Source organism: Caretta caretta, chromosome 1 (genome assembly GCF_965140235.1).
Source record: "Caretta caretta isolate rCarCar2 chromosome 1, rCarCar1.hap1, whole genome shotgun sequence".
NCBI lineage: Eukaryota > Metazoa > Chordata > Testudines > Cheloniidae > Caretta > Caretta caretta.
The window spans coordinates 57,790,328-57,813,052 of record NC_134206.1 but is presented as its reverse complement, the minus strand read 5'-3'; the positions used below and the strand labels follow the sequence as shown (position 1 = coordinate 57,813,052).

Genomic DNA, 22,725 nt, shown 5'->3' with positions numbered 1-22,725 from the left:
TGAATTGCTTGATTCACTGTGAAAGAATCTCCCTTTTGTTCTCAGAAATGTATCACCTTAAATTTTACTCTCCCTTTTTATCCCCCCTGCAGGTGCAAATGTTTCTATGCTCCCCGTATCAACTCCATCCTTGAGGTTATCACAGATTAGAAGATGAAAAAAATGCACTCGGGATGACATGTTTTCCGAGCTCATGCAGTCCTCCTGCACTGATAGGGCACAGCTGAATGCATTGAGGCATTCGGTGGCAGAGGCCAGGAAAGCATTCAGTGAGCATGATCAGATATGCTGGAGGAGATGCTGAGGCTAATGGGGGAGCAAACGGACATGATCAGGCATTTGGTGGAGCAGCAGGAAAGGCAACAAGAACACAAACCCCTGCTGCATCCATTGTATAACGGCCTGCCCTCCTCACCAAGTTCCATATCCTCCTCACCCAGATGCCAAAGAATGTGGGGGTGGGGGTAAGGAGGGGAGGCTCCGGACACCCAGCCACTCCACTCCAGAGGATGGCCTAAGCAACAGAAGGCTGTCATTCAAATAGCTTTGTTTTGTAGCGTGGCTATAATAAGCAATGTGGCCTTGTCCTTCCCCACCCCACCTGGGATACCTTGTCAGTGATCTCACTTTTTTTTTAATTAATAAAGAATACATAGATTCAAAACAATAGGGACTTTATTTCCTTTGCCAGCTGTAGTCAAAGGGGGGAAGGGCGATTGGTTTACAGGGAAGTAAATTCAACAAAGGGGGCAGTTTTGCATTAAGGAGAAACACACACAACTGTCACACGGTAGCCTGGCCAGTCATGAAACTTTTTCAAAGCCTCTCTGATGCGCAGCATGCCTAGCTGTGCTCTTCTAACTGCCCTGGTGTCTGGTTGTTCAAAATTGGCCGCCAGGCAATTTGCCTCAACCTCCCACCCCACCATAAACGTCTCTCCCTTACTCTCACAGATATTATGGAGCACAGAGCAAGCAGAAATAACAATGGGAATATTGATTGTGTTGAGGTCTGACCTAGTCAGCAAACAGCGCCAGCAAGCTTTTAAACTTCCAAAGGCACATTCTACCCCATTCTGCACTTGCTCAGCCTATAGTTGAACTGCTCCTTACTATTGTCCAGGCTGCCTGTGTATGGCTTCATGAGCCATGAGAGCAAGGGGTAGGCTGCGAACAGGGAGCAACCAGGGGCCCCTAACAGGGAGTTTTGAGAGGGAGTTCTCCAGGTGAAGGACGAGCAAATACGGGACCCTTGGGGTAAGTCGCTGTCTGTAGTGTGTGTTTGAGTTTTGGGGTTACATGTGTGCTAAGCTTGTGTTTGTCTGTCTGTTTGTTTGTTTGAAGGACCGTGTGCTGTGGCCGGCAGTTGGAAGCTGTGAGCTTCTAAACAAGGTTTGAAATCTAGAAGCCTCTGTTCATTGGCTGAGCCTTAGTCGGGGGGTGGGGCTACCAAGGAGGCCAGGGCTCTATAAAGCAGTTAGCAAGCAACCAGGCAGCTTTGTGAACAGGGGCCACTAACAGGTGAGTTTCGAGAGGGAGTTGGGAAGGAGGCAAGGTACACTTGACATTCTTTAAAACCTTTACACTAAACTATAATCAAAACGTCTTGATTTAAACAAAACTCCTATCATTAACCTAGGTAACTGTAGGAGAAAATGCAGGTAGAAGCCCAGCAGCAGAGCGGGGGCTATCCTGTTTATTGCGCTCATTGTAGCATGTATGATTACCTGCCCTGTCTGTGGGCGGGTGGCATATGTGTGCATTTGGTGCAAGGAGCTCCTGGCCCTCAGAGACCGTGTACAGACTTTGGAGGCCAGGGTGGCGGAATTGGAGGAGCTAAGGGAGGCATGATGAGGCGGCTTTCCAGGACACTGTAGATTTGTCCCACCTCCAGTCAGACAGCCCCTGCGCTGTTAAGGAGGATGAAAGGCCCAGAGAAGGAGAGCAGTCAATGGGAACAGAGGGAAACCTTCCCATAGTGGGGACCCTCCTTCCAGATGATGTTGGGGTATCCCCTTCCCCAGAGAGGTAACCTTATTGTGAGAGAACTCCAGTCATTAGGAAAAGGCAGGTGTTAGTAATGGGAGAGTTGATCATTAGAAACATAGATAGCTGGGTTTGTGATGACCGGGAGAACAGTATGGTGACCTGTCTGCCTGGTGTGAAGGTTGCAGACCTCTCCAGGCATCTAGATAGACTTATGTGTAGTGCTGGGGAGGAGCTGGTGGTCGTGGTACCTGGAGGTACCAATGACATAGGGAAGGGTAGGAGAGACATCCTGGAGGCCAACTTGAGGCTGCTAGGAAAAAGACTGAAATCCAGGACCTCTATGATGGCATTCTCAGAAATGCTTCCAGTTCCACGTGCAGGGCCAGGTAGGCAGGCAGAGCTTCAGAGTCTCAATGCGTGGATAAGACGATGGTGTAGAGAGGAGGGGTTTAGATTTATTAGGAACTGGGGAAACTTTTGGGATGGGGGAGCCTATACAGGAAGGATGGGCTCCACCTAAACCGAAGTGGATCCAGACTGCTGGCACTTAACATTAAAAAGGCTGCAGCTTTTAAACTAAGAGATGGGGGAAAGCCGATTGCTGCAGAGGCACACGTGGATCGGACAGAGACTTCTCTTAGAGGAGAGTCTATTGATAGAGAGTCTCTAGGTTTTAGTCAGAAGGAGCGGATGAAAGAGGACAAAAGTATGGGCCAGATCAGACGAGAAACATTCACATAAAGAATCTGACACATCAGAAAAGGGCAGACAAATAAACAGTGACAAGTTTTTAAAGTGCTTGTACACAAATGCTAGAAGTCTAAATAATAAGATGGGTGAACTAGAGTGCCTCGTGTTAAAGGAGGTTATTGATATAATAGGCATCACAGAAACCTGGTGGAGTGAGGACAATCAATGGGACACAAAATATATCGGAAGGACAGAATAGGTCGGGGATGGGGGTGGAGTGGCACTATATGTGAAAGAAAATGTAGAATCAAATGAAATAAAAACCTTAAATGAATCCACACGTTCCATAGAATCTCTGTGGATTCCGTGCTCTAATAAGAATAGAACAATAGGGATCTATTATCGACCACCTGACCAGGACAGTGATAGTGATGATGAAATGCTAAGGGAGATTAGAGAGGCTATCAAAATAAAAAACTCAATAATAGTGGGGAATTTCAATTATCCCCAAATTGACTGGGTACATGTCACCTCAAGACAAAATGCAGAGACAAAATTTCTCAATACTTTAAATGACTGCTTCTTGGAGCAGCTGGTACAGGAACCCACAAGGGGAAAGGCAACTCTCGATCTAGTCCTGAGTGGAGCGCAGGATCTGGTCCAAGAAGAAACTATAACAGGACCACTTGGAAATAGTGACCATAATATAATAACATTTAACATTCCTGTGGTGGGAAGAACACCTCAACAGGCCAACACTGTGGCATTTCATTTCAGAAAGGGGAACTATGCAAAAATGAGGAGGTTAGTTAAACAGAAATTAAAAGGTACAGTGACTAGAGTGAAATCCCTGCAAGCTGCGTGGACACTTTTCAAAGACACCATAATAGAGGCTCAACTTAAATGTGTACCCCAAATTAAAAAACACAGTAAAAACTAAAAAAGAGTCACCGTGGCTTAACAACCCTGTAAAAGAAGCAGTGAGAGATAAAAAGGCATCTTTTAAAAAGTGGAAGTCAAATCCTTGTGAGACAAATAGAAAGGAGCATAAATACTGCCAAATTAAATGTAAAAATGTAATAAGAAAAGCCAAAAAGAAGTTTGAAGAACAGCTAGACAAAAAACTCAAAAGGTAGTAACAAAACTTTTTTAAGTACATCAGAAGCAGGAAGCCTGCTGAACAACCAGTGGGGCCCCTGGACGATTGAGATACAAAAGGAGCACTTAAAGACGATAAAGTCATCGCGGAGAAACTATATGAATTCTTTGCTTCAGTCTTCACGGCTGAGGATGTTAGGGAGATTCCCAAACCTGAGGCGTCTTTTGTAGGTGACAAATCTGAGGAATTGTCACAGACTGAAGTGTCACTAGAGGAGGTTTTGGAATTAATTGAGAAACTTAACAGTAGCAAGTCACTGGGACCAGATGGCATTCACCTAAGAGCTCTAAAGGAACTCAAATGTGAAATTGCGGAACTGTTAACTATAGTTTGTAACCTGCCCTTTACATCAGCTACCGTTCCCAATGACTGGAAGATAGCTAATGTAACGCCAATATTTAAGAAGGGCTCTAGAGGCGATCCTGGCAATTACAGACTGGTAGTCTAACATCAGTACCGGGCAAATTAGTTGAAACAATAGTAAAGAATAAAATTGTCAGACACATAGAAGAACATAAATTGTTGCACAAAAGTCAACATGGTTTCTGTAAAAAGAGATCATGTCTTACTAATCTATTAGAGTTCTTTGAGGGGGTCAACAAACATGTGGACAAGGGGGATCCAGTGGACATAGTGTACTTAGATTTCAAGAAAGCCTTTGAGAAGGTCCCTCACCAAAGGCTCTTACGTAAGTTAAGCTGTCATGGGATAAGAGGGAAGATCCTTTCATGGACTGAGAACTGGTTAAAAGACAGGGAACATAGAGTAGGAATAAACGGTAAATTTTCAGAATGGAGAGCTGTAACTAGTGGTGTTCCCCAAGGGTCAGTCCTAGGACCAATACTATTCAACCTATTTATAAATGGTCTGGAGAAAGGGGTAAACAGTGAGGTGGCAAAGTTTGTAGATGATACTAAACTGCTCAAGATAGTTAAGACCAAAGCAGACTGTGACGAACTTCAAAAAGATCTCACAAAACCAAGTGATTGGACAAAAAAATGGCAAATGAAATTTAATGTGGATAAATGTAAAGTAATGCACATTGGAAAAAATAACCCCAACTATACATACAATATGATGGGGGCTAATTTAGCTACAACTAATCAGGAGAAAGATCTTGGAGTCATCGTGGATAGTTCTCTAAATACGTCCAAGCAGTGTGCAGCGGCAGTCAAAAAAGCAAACGGGATGTTAGGAATAATTAAAAAAGGGATAGAGAATAAGATGGAGAATATCTTATTGCCCTTATATAAATCCATGGTACGCCCACAACTTGAATACTGCGTACAGATGTGGTCCCCTCATCTCAAAAAAGATATACTGGCATTAGAAAAGGTTCAGAAAAGGGCAACTAAAATGATTAGGGGTTTGGAATGGGTCCCATAGGAGGAGAGATTAAAGAGGCTAGGACTTTTCAGCTTGGAAAAGAGGAGACTAAGGGGGGATATGATAGAGGTATATAAAATCATGAGTGGTGTGGAGAAAGTGAATAAGGAAACGTTATTTACTTGTTCCCATAATATAAGAACTAGGGACCACCAAATGAAATTAATGGGTAGCAGGTTTAAAACAAATAAAAGGAAGTTCTTCTTCACACAGCGCACAGTCAACCTATGGAACTCCTTGCCTGAGGAGGTTTTAAACCCTAACAGGGTTTAAAAGAGAACTGGATAAATTCATGGATGTTAAGTGCATTAATGGCTATTAGCCAGGATGGGTAAGGATTGCTGTCCCTAGCCTCTGTTTGTCAGAGGATGGAGATGGATGGCAAGAGAGAGATCACTAGATCATTACCTGTTAGGCACTTGGCATTGGCCACTGTCGGTAGACAGGATACTGGGCTAGATGGACCTTTGTTCTGACCCAGTATGGCCATTCTCATGTTCTGGGTCCCCAAGGATAACTATTGGCATTTCAACATCCCCAACGGTAATTTTCTGGGCTGGGAAGAAAATCCCTTCTTGCAGCTTTTCAAACAGCCTGGAGTTCCTAAAGATGCACCTTTCCTGACCATCCCATGTTGATGTCGGTGAAAAGTCCTCTGTAATTCACCAGTGCTTGCAGCACCATTGAGAAGTACCCCTTGTGGTTTATGTACTGGTTGGCAAGGTGGTCCGGTGCCAAGATAGGGATATGCGTTCAGTCTATCGCCCCACCACAGTTTGGGAAATGTGCAGGTCATAGTGGATGGCTTTCTATGATGGGGTTCCCTGAGTCACTACCCTTGTTAGCAGAAGGTCACTGATTGGCTCGGCTACTTGGATCACAGCAGTCCCCATGGTAGGTTTGCTCACTCCGAATTTATTCCCGACTGACTGGTGGCAGTCAGGTATTGCAAGCTTCCACAGGGCTATCACCACTCGCTTCTCAACTGTCATGGCAGGTCTCATCTTGGTATCCCTGTGCTTCAGGATGGGGGAAAGCAACTCACAAAGTTCCATGGAAGTGGCATTACGCATGCAAAAGTTTCGCAGCCACTGGGAATCATTGCATACCTGCAACACTATGCGGTCCCACCAGTCTGTGTTTGTTTGCCGGGCTCAGAATCGGGGTTCTACTGTATCAACCTGCCCCACTGCTGCCATGATGTCCCAATTGCCACATCCTGTGCTTTCAGGAACGTCTGTGTCCATGTTCTCCTCACAATCGTCCTTGTGCTGGCAGTTCCTAGCCAGGTTCTGCACATACTGCAGGATAATGTGCAAGGTGTTTACAATGCTCACAACAGCAGCGCTGAGCTAAGCGGGCTCCATGCTTGCCATGCTATGGCATCTGCATGGGTAACCCAGGAAAAAAGGTGCAAAACGATTGTTTGCCGTTGCTTTCAAGGAGGGAGGGAGAGGAGACAGACGACATGTACCCAAAATCACCTGTGACAATGTTTTTGCCCCATCAGGCATTGGGAGCTTAACCCAGAATTCCAGTGGGCAGCGGGGACTGTGGGATAGCTACCCACAGTGCACCACTCTGTGAGTCAATGCTAGCTACAGTACTGAGGATGCACTCCACCAACCTACTGTGCTTAGTGGGAACATACATGATCGACTGTATAACATCGCTTTCTAAAGATAGACTTCTACAAAATTGACCTAATTTCATAGTGTAGACATACCCTTAGTCACAAGGAAGAAGAGCTGCTTAGACATTTGATGTCCTTCGCTGTGATCAGTGAGATGGGCTGTGGTATAAGAAGATTCAAGGAACATTATAGTCCCTTGAAATCTCTCATGAATAGCCATTATCTTCTGAAGTTCCAGCATTTTAGTATGAGAGACACTTCAGACGATTTTCAGAAAGCTTTTGACAAGGTCCCTCATCAAAGGCTCTTAAGAGAAGTAAGCTGTCATGGGATCAGAAGGAAGGTCTTCTCATGGATTGGTAACTGGTGAAAAGATAGGAAACAAAGGGTAGATATAAATGGTCAATTTTAAGAATGGGGAGAGGTAAATAGTGGTGTCCCCCGGGGTCTCTTCTGGGACCAGTCCTATTCAACATATTCATAAATGATCTGGAAAAAGGGGTAAACAGTGAGGTGGAAAAATACACAGATGATACAAAACTACTCAAGGGAGTTAAGTCCCAGGCAGACTGCAAAGAACTACAAAAGGATCTCACAAAACTGGGTGACTGGGCAACAAAATTGCATTTATTAACACTTAATTTCATCTGCAAAGTAATACACATTGGAAAACATAATCCCAACTACACATACAAAATGATGGGGTCTAAATTAGCTGTTACGACTCAAGAAAGATCTTGGAGTCACTGTGGATAGTTCTCTGAAAACATCCACTCAAATGCACAGCGGCAGTTAAAAAAAGCTAACAGAATGTTGATAATCATTAAGGAAGGGATAGATAATAACTCAGAAAATATCATATTGCCTCTATATAAATCCATGGTACGCCCACACCTTGAATAATGCAGATGTGGTTGCCCCATCTCAAAAAAGATATATTGGAATTGGAAAAGTGCAAGAAAAATGATTAGGGATATAGAACGGCTTCTGTATGAGGAGAGATTAATAAGACTGGGACTTTTCAGCTTGGAAAAGAGACGACTAAGGGGGGATATGATAGAGGTCTATAAAATCATGACTGGTGTGGAGAAAGTAAATAAGGAAGTGTTATTTACTCCTTCTCATAACACAAGAACTAGGGGTCACCAAATGAAGTTAATAGGCAGCAGGTTTAAAACAAACAAAAGGAAATATTTCTTCACACAATGCACAGTCAACCTGTGGAACTCTTTGCCAGAGGATGTTGCGAAGGCCCAGACTATAACAGGGTTCAAAAAAGCACTAGATCAGGGATCGGCAACCTGCCGTATCCGCAGGTTCGGCCAATCGCAGCTCCCACTGGCCATGGTTCACCTCTCCAGGCCACTGGGAGCTGTGATTGGCCGAACCTGCGGACGCAGCAGGTAAACAAACCGGCCTGGCCCGCCAGGGGGCTTACCCTGGCAGGCGGTGTGCCAAAGGTTGCTGATCCCTGCTCTAGATAAATTCATGGAGGATAGGTCCATCAATGGCTATTAGCCAGGATGGGCACGGATGGTGTCCCTAGCCTCTGTTTGCCAGAAGCTGGGAATGAGCGACAGGAAATGGATCACTTTATGATTACCTGTTCTGTTCATTCCCACTGGGGTACCTGGCATTGGCCACTGTCGGAAGACAGGATCCTGGGCTAGATGGACCTTTGGTCTGACCCAGTATGGCCGTTCTTATGAGACGCTGTATAAATAAATCTAACGTCACTGCTCTCTACTTCCAGTACAAGTTAAGGAAAATTATAATATGGTTGAATTGTGCACACAGTCTAACTCAAGATTATATTCACAGTGTAAGCAAGAGTGGATGCCAAGTCACTTCCATGGAAAAGTCTGGCAGTTCAGCAGAAAAGAGCTCTTAGCTGCAAGAAACAAAGATTGAGTCATATTTCTTAGATGCTCCAGTACAATTGGCGAGCAAAACATGTTAAAACCTCTGTTGCTGGGAAATCTGAATTCCCTTCAGCCTTAAAATATCTGAACTTGGAATTGGATAACTTGGGTTCTTTTCATCAGTGAAAAAATGTTACCATGGATAACCGTTGCACTAGTTTTGTTTGGGAGTATATCTGGGCCAAAATAAACTTTGGCAAAATGTAGATGAATTGGTGAAAATTGCTTGTCATAGGCAAGTCAGCAGAGTGTACGCCAGAGAAAGTGGTCAAGGTATAAAATCTGATCAATAAATGCCAGATGAAAGCTCCAGCTACGTGGGATTCCACAATCTTTAGTTGGCCAAAATATTATCTAATGAATCCTCACTTCAAAACTGCAGCTATTCTTCAACATTTTTGTAAACAAACTAAAGGAAATGTGAATTTAAATTAAATTTTTAGTTAATACAAAGCCAAAAGGAATGGCAACTACAGTTGTAGGTAGATCAAAAATGCATATGAATCTGGATAATTTGTGATTTTGCCCAGTCTACAGTGAGCTGATATGTAAAGAAATGCGGAAGAATACAAGTACAGAGGAGTAGTGTGTTCTCTTGTGAATTTCTGTAATCTCAATCTCCAGTTTAATCAATTGCAGCTATGAAAAGAGGAATCAACACAGTGTGGATGGATAAGAGCTGAAATAACACCGCAATAATATAAACATTCATTTGAATAAAATTCAAGCATTCACATCAATCATATTCAGATCTCTTTTCCTTGTTTTTTGTTGCAAAGCAAGTTTGCATAAAGGGAAAATATTGCATATACTCTCATTCAGGTATATTATCACCAGAGGGTTTGCAAAGCCATCTTTGAAGGCTCTGTATGGATCTGGGAGTAGAAGCATTCATGGGACTCGAAAGACCCATTGAACAGCATGAACAACAAATTCTTCTTTGATGGCTCATAGAAGCTGAAGTATGTTTGCATAAACTTTTCATTGAATAACGAGTAAACTTGTGAAAATCAGATCATGGATAATTTACCAACAGAAACAAGGGTTCAATTAATTGAATTATTCACTGCAAACAACTGCATCAGATCTTGATCATCATACTTAACATTGATATCTCCCGATATACATTGTTACAATCTTTGTCCTCCCAACCCTCTCCTCATTCGTCCTTCCTAACTTTATGCGATCTAATTTGGATTTTAAGATCCTTGAAATAGGAGCCTCATTTTATTTATCTGCAAAATACCATACACAGCCATCGTACTGTATAAATAAGAATGCTGCTGATAAACATGCAAACTGGATTACATGCTCTGGCAAGCCTATTTAGTAGTTGATGCACAGACCTATCAACTGAAAATTTTGCTGCCAAGGACTAGAAAACGTACAGCATAAAGTGTTACACATTGCTACAGCAGGCTGCCTATGTCTGAACATTCAAAGGTTAAACAAACATGGGTGCAAACAATAATTAATGGAAAAGCCTTAACACTTCCAATTAAAAACAATGATGATTCTTTCTGGTTAACACCTTTACTACTTGGTAAATATTTAGCTAACTCTATTATTAAAAATTGATTACCAGAGCAATTTTTAGAGGCATCCATTACAGTCCATTCCACTGGACAAGGCATAGGACTGGAAGCATCGTTCTATTTCTAGGTCTTCAACTGACTTGCTATGAGATGTTGGCCAAGTCATTTAATCTCTGTGCCTCTTTTCTCACCTGTAAAATAGGTGAACAGTATCATCTACTTTTTCAAAGTATTTTAAGATTATCGTTAGCAGGTAAAAAGTGCACTCTTTCTACATATTGACAGATTCACAAACAGTAAATGCAATGTTCTCCATTACTTCATATGGTTCTCAAGTGACTCTCAATGTGTTATTTTATAAGAGGAGGAAAGCCATATGTACAATAGGACAGAAAATTCACATTACATTTAAAATAACGGGAAATCAGCAACTTCCTAAGATGTAAGAGTAAGCTCTTAATTTTTTTTGGATAATTTAACAACTGATTTAAACACTTACGTTTATCAAAACATTTTAAAAGTAGAATTTACAATTTTGAAGACTGTCTTCTCTGTGCTTTCAAACAGGACCTGGATTCTCTGTCTTACTCTACATCAGACTCAGGATGGCAGCTTCCTGTATGTTAAGTATTCTTTAATAAATTAAAAACACATTTTTTAGTTATTTGTTCTTTGAAGTTAGATACAGTGGTTATAATTTCTTTAAATACTTCTCCCTTCCCCAAAAAATACCAGCAAGTTTAATTCCATATCAAGTACTTTCATTTCATCTTCCTATTCTTTCACATGGCACAAAGGACCATGGAGACATTACTAAAGGAGAAGCATCAAGAATGGAAATTCAACCCCCCCCCAATAAATTCCTTTCCAATTTCAAGAATGGACAAATTTGATTGCAGAAGCATCATGATTTGTCTCAGCTGATATATGGCACAAAGACAGTCATGCCCCAAAAGAATGTTCCACAAGTGGCTAATATTGCAAGTTTCAGGGGAAGAGCATTTAACCCTCTCCATTCTCACCCCAATCCCCAAATATTCCTAATCTTATACGATACTATTGAAGAGGCATCATGCTCTAGATATGAGCTAGGCCTTATGGCATCATCTGTTGTTGTGTCAATTTCAGCACTGGGAGATCACAGCATGGTAAAGGAAACGTTGGGCCTTTGAGGCCAAGGAGAAGTCTTTAAACAAATATAGAAAATTATGAAGCGAAAGAAAGGCTCAGAGAAAGTCAGCTGTATTTGAAAAGTTCAGAATAAAAGAACCTCAAATATTTAAAGGCATCACAGCATTCACTCATCATATAAATGCGTTAGTCCATGGACAGCCAAAAAAAAAAATCTTACTAAAAGTTTTTAATACACACACACACACCCCCCCACACACCAGGATATACAAAAAGGTTTTCTTTGCAAAAAATATGAAAAGGTGCATACTGCACACATGACAAGCATACTGCATACATGACAAGGAAAGCATCACCTGATCTTTTATAGTTATCGGAATCACGTTTTGGAACAGCACGTTAACCATTATTCATTTTATTACTGGTTCCAGAAAAAAAACATTTAAATAAAATATTCCATAAAGAATCTGATTTACAGTTTAGATGTAAAGCTTCATCGTAATATCCAACATACCATCCCTGCCATTGTATACATCACAATTAAACAATCTGTACCTACTCTGCCACCAGAGTAACACAGCATGATGGTCTTCATAAATACATCTTGTGTTTAGGTTTGCTTTTTTACAACAAAATAATGTTTTGACTGTTACTAAAAAGTATTCTGTCACACTTAAAGCAAATGAAAAGCTATGAGATTTATCTAAACTCAAGAGGAATATTAGCTGTTTAACAACTAGAAATGGGTAGGTTACAAGTTTCAAAAGAAAAAACAAAATCTAGCTGCCAATCGTATCATTAGTCATTGTGCAAAACAAGGACATAGCAATCCAAACAGACTATTAGCACAGTGCTCTCTTTTTACAAGGTACATAACTTCTGAGTGGGAAGGAACAGGAAAAATCATGAGACAACTATCTATCCCTGTAGCTTTATGGAAACATACTGTCACGCATATGAATTATTCCCTTTATAAAGCTCAAATTGAAACCAAAAGTTCATTTAATACTGTGGCAATTATACCCTTTAGTTTCCATTTACATCAAATACAAATCAGAAAACTGCCCCAAAACACTGATTTTCACATCACAAAACAGTTGTCAAAATCTACCATTTGTAACACAATTCTCTGGTGTTGCAGTTAACACTTTGGTTCTTCAGACAACAGTCACAAGTACTTTACTAAAAAATACAGATGTGTTTCCTACAGGTAAACGTGAAGCTTTATTTAAGATGGCAAAGGCTTTATAACAGTGTAGGGGTGCAAGTTTTCAGTATGAAGACGTTCAGAAGATTTGCTGCTCAAAGAGTATTTTTTCAAACCCTGTTGGAGGAGTGTGATAAAATTCACTGAACTGACAATCCAAGATGGCACTGTCATCTACTGTAGGACAGAAGCAAAGAGAAAAATAATTAGAGGAGAACAGCATTTATTTTGACTATACATGACACCAAATTAGATTATATACATCAATACATTGTGTGTCCACAATAACTGAAACACAAAGGATATTCACCAATATATCAGTAACATCCATGCAGTAAAGACAAATAGGATCTTCTTGGTTAATCAAGAAGGCCAAATCATGTTTACTTCCTACAGAATACTTAGATTTGCAAAAGACTTCGCTGAAATCAGTGAAAGTTTTGCTATGAATTTTACTGAGAGTGCTAATAAGCCTTAAAGCAACTCTCCTCAACTTCTAGGGCCCTCATTTCCCCCTCCACTACTTTGGAAGTCCACAGGCCAAACGTGGTAATGGCGAGACATGAAAGAGGATGCATCTCTATGACATGCTTCCCATTCCCCTGCTTGGTGTCAAGCCATCTGCTGAGGTTAGGACATCAGAACCCTGCTTGACTGTTATTTTTAGACACCTGGATTTTAAAAATAAACCATTCAAAACAATAATATTGCCACGAGACTTTCTGCCTGATTCTAGGTGGAGTATTAGAGGATTAAAATGGAAATTCTGACAGATCATTAACTGCAGCAATACTTCACAGGCAGCTTTAGAGAAGTATACTTCATAGTGTAGCACTGCTCATCAGAAAAATCAGATCCATTTAGTTAATGAGTCTTTAAAAGAAACATTCCTCTAAGCCACACCTCATGTGACAGCAGTATATCAATTCCAATTCCTCCTACCCTCCCCCCCCCACCAAAAAAAAAAGAAAAGAAAAAGAAAAAGAAAAAGAAAAAAGAACGAACAACAAAACCAAATATAATATTTTGGTCAAGCATTTCGATATCCTGGAGTCAAGATATTTGGCTTTTCCCACAGCAGCCTTAACTGAGCTCACAAGTACTATCTTGTGTTATGTGTGTGTTGACTTTACACTTTAATATTTGTGCAGATGTGCCTGGGGTTCAGCTGCTGAAGGAAGCAACTTTGAATTTGACTTGTGTTATAAGTTCCCATACATGACATCATTTAACTTCTGTACTGAGTTTATTTTAAAAATCTCTACGATTCTGGTCTGAAACATCGATAAATTAAATGGTTGAGAGCAATTTCTCCTTTCAGATGCCTATGAATACATAGCATTAAATTAAGGGTTTTATTACTTGTAATTTGTAACATGGAGGTGTCACCTGAATGTAATTTGCAAATCATCAGGTGTTATAGCAATAAACTAATCCATTGTGAAGCATGGAAATTCTTGGGAATTTATGTCAGCTCTTGAAAGATGATGACAGGCGAGGGAGTCTGGCAATAAAAAGTCACCTCACACCGAAGCCTAAAACTTCAGTGGTGTGGGATTAGGCATGGAGAAAGGATGAGGAAGTTTAAAAAAAAAGGTACAGACCAGGGTGCCCAAGTCCCTGCTGCAGCAAGTAGACTGTTTATGAAAGCTACCTACTCATAGAATCATAGAATATCAGGGTTGGAAGGGACCCCAGAAGGTCATCTAGTCCAACCCCCTGCTCGAAGCAGGACCAATTCCCAGTTAAATCATCCCAGCCAGGGCTTTGTCAAGCCTGACCTTAAAAACCTCTAAGGAAGGAGATTCTACCACCTCCCTAGGTAACGCATTCCAGTGTTTCACCACCCTCTTAGTGAAAAAGTTTTTCCTAATATCCAATCTAAACCTCCCCCACTGCAACTTGAGACCATTACTCCTCATTCTGTCATCTGCTACCATTGAGAACAGTCTAGAGCCATCCTCTTTGGAACCCCCTTTCAGGTAGTTGAAAGCAGCTATCAAATCCTCCCTCATTCTTCTCTTCTGCAGGCTAAACAATCCCAGCTCCCTCAGCCTCTCCTCATAACTCATGTGTTCCAGACCCCTAATCATTTTTGTTGCCCTTCGCTGGACTCTCTCCAATTTATCCACATCCTTCTTGAAGTGTGGGGCCCAAAACTGGACACAGTACTCCAGATGAGGCCTCACCAATGTCGAATAGAGGGGAACGATCACGTCCCTCGATCTGCTCGCTATGCCCCTACTTATACAGCCCAAAATGCCATTGGCCTTCTTGGCAACAAGGGCACACTGCTGACTCATATCCAGCTTCTCGTCCACTGTCACCCCTAGGTCCTTTTCCGCAGAACTGCTGCCTAGCCATTCGGTCCCTAGTCTGTAGCTGTGCATTGGGTTCTTCCGTCCTAAGTGCAGGACCCTGCACTTATCCTTATTGAACCTCATCAGATTTCTTTTGGCCCAATCCTCCAATTTGTCTAGGTCCTTCTGTATCCTATCCCTCCCCTCCAGCGTATCTACCACTCCTCCCAGTTTAGTATCATCCGCAAATTTGCTGAGAGTGCAATCCACACCATCCTCCAGATCATTTATGAAGATATTGAACAAAACCGGCCCCAGGACCGACCCTTGGGGCACTCCACTTGATACCGGCTGCCAACTAGACATGGAGCCATTGACCACTACCCGTTGTCTACTACTGTGACTACTCCCGAAGTCTAAATTCTCTCCACTGTAACTCCATTTCCAAAGCAATGGGAAGATGACATGTTAGCTACCTAACAAAAGTCTGTTCTCCCATTCTAACCAATGTGGTGTCTGGCAGCCAGAATCCCAATAACACAATATTCACAGGACTAAAACTAATAGGTGGTTTGAGAGAATATTGCTATTAAGATTGACCACACTGAAAAAGTTTGAGAACCCAACTTACCATATACTACAGGATAGACAGTCCCTCTGATTCCTGAAGCTGGACAATGCATATTCTTTCCATTTAAATATACATTTAATTCTACATGGTCATATGTAATACCCTATAAGGCAAAATAGGAAATGTTAACATAAGATCATCAAGTTGATATACGTGAGAATGCTTACAACTATTTCTTTTTTACAGCTAATCTAGCTGGACACAATGGGCAGTTTCTAATACGACGGCATAAACCACAGTCTCCTAAAAGAATGCAATAGACCATTTTTCTGGACGCTTAAAAAGTCAATAATTAAGAATATTTAATTATATTTGAACTCGCAAGCACCAGAAGTGCTTGCAGGCTTATCCAATCAGGGGACAGCAGCAATAACAATCGACTTATCTGACGAACAGAAGCTAACCAACTTAGCTCAAATTGTGAATCTACAGAGCTCAGGCAGTTAGCAAAGTAATGCATTTGTTACTTATTATCCTTCAAGTGTTTTAACTTCAGCTTTGCAGACTAAATAGTTTGAGTGAGCCTTTAAAGAGACTGCAACACAGCAAGATTCTCTCCCAAGCAAGCCACCTAAGCAGGGGATTTTTTTTTAAACTTCAGATACCTGGCAATAATCTATGTATATGAAACTCACAAACATCAGCAATTAATAAAAGATATTGAAAAAGTTGGTATTAGAAACAATGTTAATCTTAACACTTCCGTGTATATAAAAAAAATTCTAATAATGTTAAAAAAGTAGTAATACAGTAGACCCCTTTAAATATACAGGGTAATTTTAAATATATTTTAGAAGTGTTGAGGCGTGAGAGGGAGCATGAGCCATATAGATTCCCAAGTCCCTCTCATTCATCTTTCCAACATTTTTTTCTCCCTATCCCCAGTCTAATTTTCTCTCTCTTTTCTAAATTGAATCCCAGCTTGACTAAAAATACAACCCCTTTATCCCAATACCTTTGCTACAAATCTTCTTCCAAGGCTGCTAGGGCCACTCCCTCTGCCTGCTAACCAAGCATAGACCAACAAAGAGCTCTTGTGCTCCCTGGGTACAATCTCATCTCAATCTCCAGTGCATTCTGGGACATCTTTGAGCAGGGAGCCCAGCCACAAAGAGCTTGGAATCTCTACGGGTGATGGCCCCGTCAGGTTTATAGGCAAATTCATCAACCCTAGTAGCAGTGGGTAGCAATGAAGCACTATTGTGATGGGGTATATAAAACCCATTCTGTCACAGTCACTAAGGGGTAAAGGGACAGAATAGCTACCTCCCCAGGTGTGGTTAATTGACCTGCCACACTTGAAATAAGCAATCCAGGCACAGGACTACTTTGCATCAGCAGTAAACTGGCATGAAGCCACCAAAGGAGCAGGACTAGAAACCTCTTGAGGACTGGAGTGAGACTGCAGGGGAAAACCCACCAGACTAAATGGGTATCCTTCCTCCTGCACACCATGAGGTAGCAGGAAGACTGGACTCTCTAAGGGCCTGCTGCCACGCCTAGGAGGAAGACAGCATAAGGATCCGAGGATAGTGGGAGCTGAACTGAAAGGCTAGAAGAGCAAACACTTAAAGGGCCAGTGTACTTCTGATGAACAAGAGGGCAGGCAAGAGGGTATGAGCCCCTTCATGTCTATCTTACTTCTCCAGAAAAGGTGGTGGTGGGGGGGATCTATGAAAGGGAGAGAGAGTTGGGGAGAAGAAAAGTAAGGAATATTTGACCCTGAACAGCACTTTCCTCTACCCATTACTCCCCAAAAAGTATTGGAACCAAATTCTATTCCAACTATGCCCCTGCTAATGATGTGGATTAGAAAAGACAGTGAGGAAGGAACATGCCTAACTTAGGGAGAATTACTGGCACAAGACCTCATGATAAATACATAACTATGTTTTACTAAATGATTACAATTCTGAAGGGTTGCATTGTTCTATAATGATTTTTAGTATGAAATATTAGAAGTACTCATTTAATAAGCCTACATTTTTTACAACTCAATATCTACTGAATATTACCTTCTGATGCACTGCAAGCATATTAATTTAATAGGTTTAATCCTTTTATCAGATATTCACTTTTCAGGGCTTCAATAAAATTCTGTGTTTAATTTTCTTGTTTGCATGGAAAGCTAGCCTTTCACAAGGATTCACTGTATTCCCTTTAGCCTTGCAACAGTGCTGACAGCAAAAGCTGCTTTGGAAAATCCCAGAAACATCTATTGTTGAGCTATTTAGACAGAGCAACAAATTTACATTAACAAGAACTAAGGAAACTCACCACAATGTCACCCTCCTGGGGAAGGCTGTTTGCCGGCAGCCTGTTCTTCTCCTCGTTGTTGTGGTAGAGAGCTCCATCATTTCTCATCACTAAACTATGCACATCTCGACCAAGTGGAATTTGATTCAAATTTGCTTTCTGGGTTGCAACTCCAATACCCCAAACCCCTGAAAATATGACGACGATATTCTGTGAACACTTATTTGTTTCTTTTGAAATCTCACACTGAGAGTAAGAAATATATTCCAGGTGTGTGCCACAATGACAGCAATATCATGAGTGAATTTTAATTTGAAAAGCATTAGCAATTACATTCACTAGGTTGAGACAGACTTAAAAATATCCTTCCAAAACATGCTGTATCTCAGCGTTTTTCTTTTATGAGCCATCAAAATAAAAGTTATGGAGTAAAAGTCTTAGCCCTCACTCTGACCCAGTTATCACCTAAAATGATTAGAGCAGCAGTTCTCACTGGGGGAGGATTCCTGGGGCAAAGGAACGGCAGAAGATAACCAAAAGGATGTCTCTGAGGACACAGTTGCAAGCCTTGGCATAGGGGGAATGCCGGGGTCATGGCCACAGCATATATACACCAGTGATTTCAGACAGTGCAGCAGCTCATACGGCAGCCTGGGGCTGTCTAAATTATGCTGGGGATGCTTCAGTCCCAGAACCAGCCCAGAACTGGGAGGACACAAAGGTGGCTTAAAACCACATTTAAGCCCCGCACTCCCAAGCTGTGAGTTCTCTGCTGCATTTCTAAGCACAGAATCATTCCCACAAGAAGCTAAAGGAGAAGAATCTGGATCCATTCTAAAATAGCAAATAAATGTAGACAGACAGCAAATATTATTGGACAAAAAGTACAAGAGCTATGTACACAGTATTTTACATGCTCATAATGCAATATAAATAAAAAAGAATTTAGCAGAAAGTAGCTCTAAATTAGGTTTATTGAAAAAACATATATACAAGAGTTTTCAAACATGGTAGTGTTTTAATACTGCAACTCTAGTCATTTCAATTACTATTGTTTTTAATAAATCAAAGCAGCAAAATAGAAAAATGACAAATCTTTCTTACAAGATGACAGTTTAGTGTCTTACAAAAGTTTGATATTTGTGAAGTGTGTTATTTCTCATGGTAGTAGTCCAAAGATGAAGTGCACTTAATTACCAAAGGTGCAGATGCGTTGCCTGCTTGTAGTCAAATCTCAAATCCCAATCTAAAGTAGAAAATAATTTTGCTAACTAACCTGTGGATTGGATTTTAAACTCAAAATAGCTCTTGTTCTGATGCAAAGGTGCATTGGCTAAGCAACCCCCCGTGCCACATATTCTTCTGCCATTTTTGACAATGACGACATCTGTTCCTGCATATACAAATAAAATACACAAACTTCAAAAAACATTGTTTTTTTTTAAAGTTTGGAGACATCCACTAAAACCCCTAAACAACAAGAACTATTTTCTCTTTCAACCCCAAGTAAGAGCTCCATTAGTCTATCAGAATTAGGTTGTGCAGTGCTTTCAGGTAAAGAAAGGATGTGTTTATAGGCTAGTTCATCTTTCAGCTAGAGTTCATCTATTTAAAATCTATATTCTTTAATTTCTCCTCTCAGGCTTTAAGGCAGCATGTTGATTACAACATTTCCTCAAATATCCCAGCAGCATAGCTTACAATCATTTAATTAGAAAGACACTCACTAAGAGAAAGGGGATGCAGGGCTCATGCCTTTCTCTAAATCACCTCCTTTTCTTGGTCTAGAACTGAAGGATAGGCACATTCTGCAGAAGGCTTTTCATGAGTTGTGGTCACCAAGAATTAATCAATAAGTAAGATTCCTTTTAAGGGTTTGATTGCGAGCTTCCTTTAAAAAGGTACCTGCCAGCACACAGATCAGAACATTGAGCTCTGCTAAATACTACACTCTCCCGTGGAAGATTTTTGCTCAAAAGCTCTAATAAGCATGTCAGTATAGGCACAGATAAGACAAAGTCCTCAAAAGCCAGTCCAATAATTTCTGAGGATGCCTGGATGTTTTCTAGCCAAGATGATTTTTTAAATATTTGTTTGGCAAGGAGTAGGCCTTTCTTAATTGGTTTGTTGCAATGCCCTTTACGCAGGACTACAGCGGAAGACCACTCCACCCTTGTCTTAGCACAAAAGTTGTACCACTTTAACTATACTAAAATAGTTAATGCAGCAAACATACCCTTGCATGGACACAGTTATAACAGTAACTTAGGGCATGGCTACACTTGCAGATGTAGAGCCCCTTGAGTTAAACCAGTCTTTGTAGGGCGCAGTAGGGAAAGCGCTGCAGTCTGTCCACACTGACAGCTTCAAGCACACTGGCGTGGCCACATTTGCAGCACTTGTAGTGGCATTGGGAGTGGTGCATTATGGGCAGCTATCCCAGCATGCAAGTGGCTGCAACGTGCTTTTCAAATGGGGGTGGGGTGGGGTGTGAGAAGGGAGTGTGTTGTGTGTATGTGGGGGAGAGAGAGTGGGTTTTTGGGGGGCTGAGAGCATGTCAGCATGTTGTCTTGTAAATTCAGAGAGCAGCAGACCCCCCCACCCGCCTCTCTCTCTCTCTCTCTCTCACAGACAGCATTCCACAGTAATGGTTACTTTGTCTCGGAGGAGATAAGCAGCCGGCTGTCAGAAATGGAGTTTTCAAGGGCATTTCTGCATACCTACAGCCGATTCCAAACACTGACAAGAGTGGCCACTTGACTTAAGGGGATTATGGGACATTTCCAGAGGCTGATCAGAGCGCAGTAAAGCAACACCTCATTCACATTGGCACCATGGCGCTCCAGCGGGGGCGCAGCAAACGTTATTCCACTCGCTGTAGCCGTGGAGTCAGAGCGCTCTATGTGCCTTGCCAGTGTGGACGGGTAGTGAGCTAGTGCACCCGGGGCTCCTTTATTGCGCTGTAACTTGCAAGTGTAGCCAAGCCCTTATACCGGTATAGTTTATTCCCATATGGGAAAGGTAATAAGTTACATAGGTTTAAGGTACCTTTAACAATGTCAGTTAAAAAAAAAAATCACTTCCCAACCAACATAATCATACTGACAGGTTTCAGAGGAACAGCCGTGTTAGTCTGTATTCGCAAAAAGAAAAGGAGTACTTGTGGCACCTTAGAGACTAACCAATTTATTTGAGCATGAGCTTTCGTGAGCTACAGCTCACTTCACGAAAGCTCATGCTCAAATAAATTGGTTAGTCTCTAAGGTGCCACAAGTACTCATAATCATACTGGTAGACCAGCAATTTATAGTCCCGGCTTTAGAACTAAAACTAGAGCAGAATACTGCTGCCTGGTTATTTAGCAACATTTTCATGCTGGGATCATATTACACCAGTACTTCAGAGACGATGAAATTGCAATTAGTTTCCAAATGAAATGCAATGTGTTGTTTTTGACATATCCTCTGTGTGCCTTAGAGATCATTTATTTTTGTGCCATAACCTCACTACTATATAACTAAGATCACTTTGGACCATAAGCTCTTTGGTGAGGGACGGTCATTTGTCAAATATTTGTATAGTGCCTAGCATAATTGGGCCCAACCTGGCTGTGGCCTTTAGAGGCTGCTGCAATATAAATGTAAAATAATAATAAATACTCAGGCTGACTGTGCCCAGACAGGGCATTCTCCGCGAAAGCAAATCAACGGTGGAATCTGCTGCCTTGTTGATCTGACAGACCCTGCGTTTGGTGACCTTTGTGAAAGACTGTAACACCTAACGATTCAGCCAGGCTTCTTCCGTAATGGGGTCACCTGAGCGGGGACAGCCCTCGGGGTTTGGGGGAATTCTTCTAAATATCGTTTTCTAGCCCTCTTAACGACCACTTTCGGACATCGGTTTTTAAAACGTTGCCACGTACACAGAACTAAAGACATCCCGCAGGCACAACAGACTTCCCTAAAATATATAAAGAGGCAAAGCACGGGCACCTTGCCGCTTCTTTGCCGGGAAAGCGCCACACCCCTACCATTAATAATAACCACGGAGCTCAGGGGCGCCAGAAACCCTTACTATTCACCCCCAGCTCGCACCCCCACGCCACCGGGGCGAAAGGGACCTGCGGCGGGGGTCCCTGCCCGGGGCGGGGCGCGCCCCCTTACCCATGTGCTGCGTGTCCAGCTGCACGGCGGGCATCTCCTTCAGCGGGATGTGCCCGGCGCCGCCGTCCCCGCACCAGCGCAGGCAGCAGAACACCGAGGCCGCCATCGCCTTCCCTGGGGCTGCGCTGCGCTGGGCTGGGCCAGGCCAAGGCGGCTCGCGCGCGCGGCGACGAGCAGGAGGAGGCGGCGGGTCGCAGGGAGGGCGACGCCGCGCCCCCTGCAGGCTGGGAGGACTCGGCGCGCGCGCGGAGCCCGGCCGGCGGCGGAGGGAGCGCTGGAGCTTGGGCGGGGCCCTGTCAGGCTCCAGCCCGGCCACAGGCAGGGAGAGGGGGGGGGGAGGGGGAGATCGTGCATCCTCCCCCCCGCCTCACCCGGGGGACCCACCCTGGGAGGAGCCAACCCACCAGGGAGCTCAGAGCCCGAGCCACTGCCCCGCTGGGCGCATGCTCAGTGCCGGCTCGACAGGCTCGCCACTCCCCTCGCCTGACCCCGGGGAGTTTGGCCCCCAGCTCCCAGCTGCGGGGCTGAGGCCACCTCACTGTAGGAGCTGGGAGGGCGCCTGAAGCGGGGTTGGCTTGGCCAGGGGCGGCCGGTTTGTATACGTTTTGGTGGAGCCCAGCGGGTCCAAGACTTACCCCCCGCCCCCCCCCAGGCTCTGGGAGGGAGTTTGGGTGCAGGCTGTGGGCGGGGGTTAGGGTGCAGAGCAGGCTCTGAGAGAGAGCTG

General features: G+C 42.8%; 1 protein-coding gene across 1 annotated transcript; it reads right to left on the bottom strand.

The window, feature by feature from the left end:
• Window positions 1-11,843: 11,843 nt before the first annotated feature.
• On the bottom strand, window positions 11,844-22,185 carry SPRYD7 (SPRY domain containing 7). The gene is made up of 5 exons (XM_048849561.2): window positions 22,002-22,185; window positions 19,115-19,231; window positions 17,860-18,026; window positions 15,583-15,685; window positions 11,844-12,828 (listed from the first exon to the last, which is right to left on the bottom strand). The coding sequence occupies exons 1-5, from the start codon at window positions 22,105-22,107 to the stop codon at window positions 12,731-12,733; spliced, it is 591 nt and encodes a 196-aa protein (XP_048705518.1). The 5' UTR covers window positions 22,108-22,185; the 3' UTR covers window positions 11,844-12,730.
• Window positions 22,186-22,725: the final 540 nt, after the last annotated feature.

Bases quoted from the DNA above. Each gene is read 5' to 3' on its own strand.
- SPRYD7 (XM_048849561.2), bottom strand. From the start codon at position 22,107: ATGGCGGCCTCGGTGTTCTGCTGCCTGCGCTGGTGCGGGGACGGCGGC. The intron at 19,232-22,001 runs GTAAGGGGGCGC...TTGTATATGCAG, and splicing joins GCTGGACACGCAGCACATGG to GAACAGATGTCGTCATTGTC. The intron at 12,829-15,582 runs GTAAGTTGGGTT...TCTGTCCTACAG, and splicing joins TGTCTATCCTGTAGTATATG to TAGATGACAGTGCCATCTTG.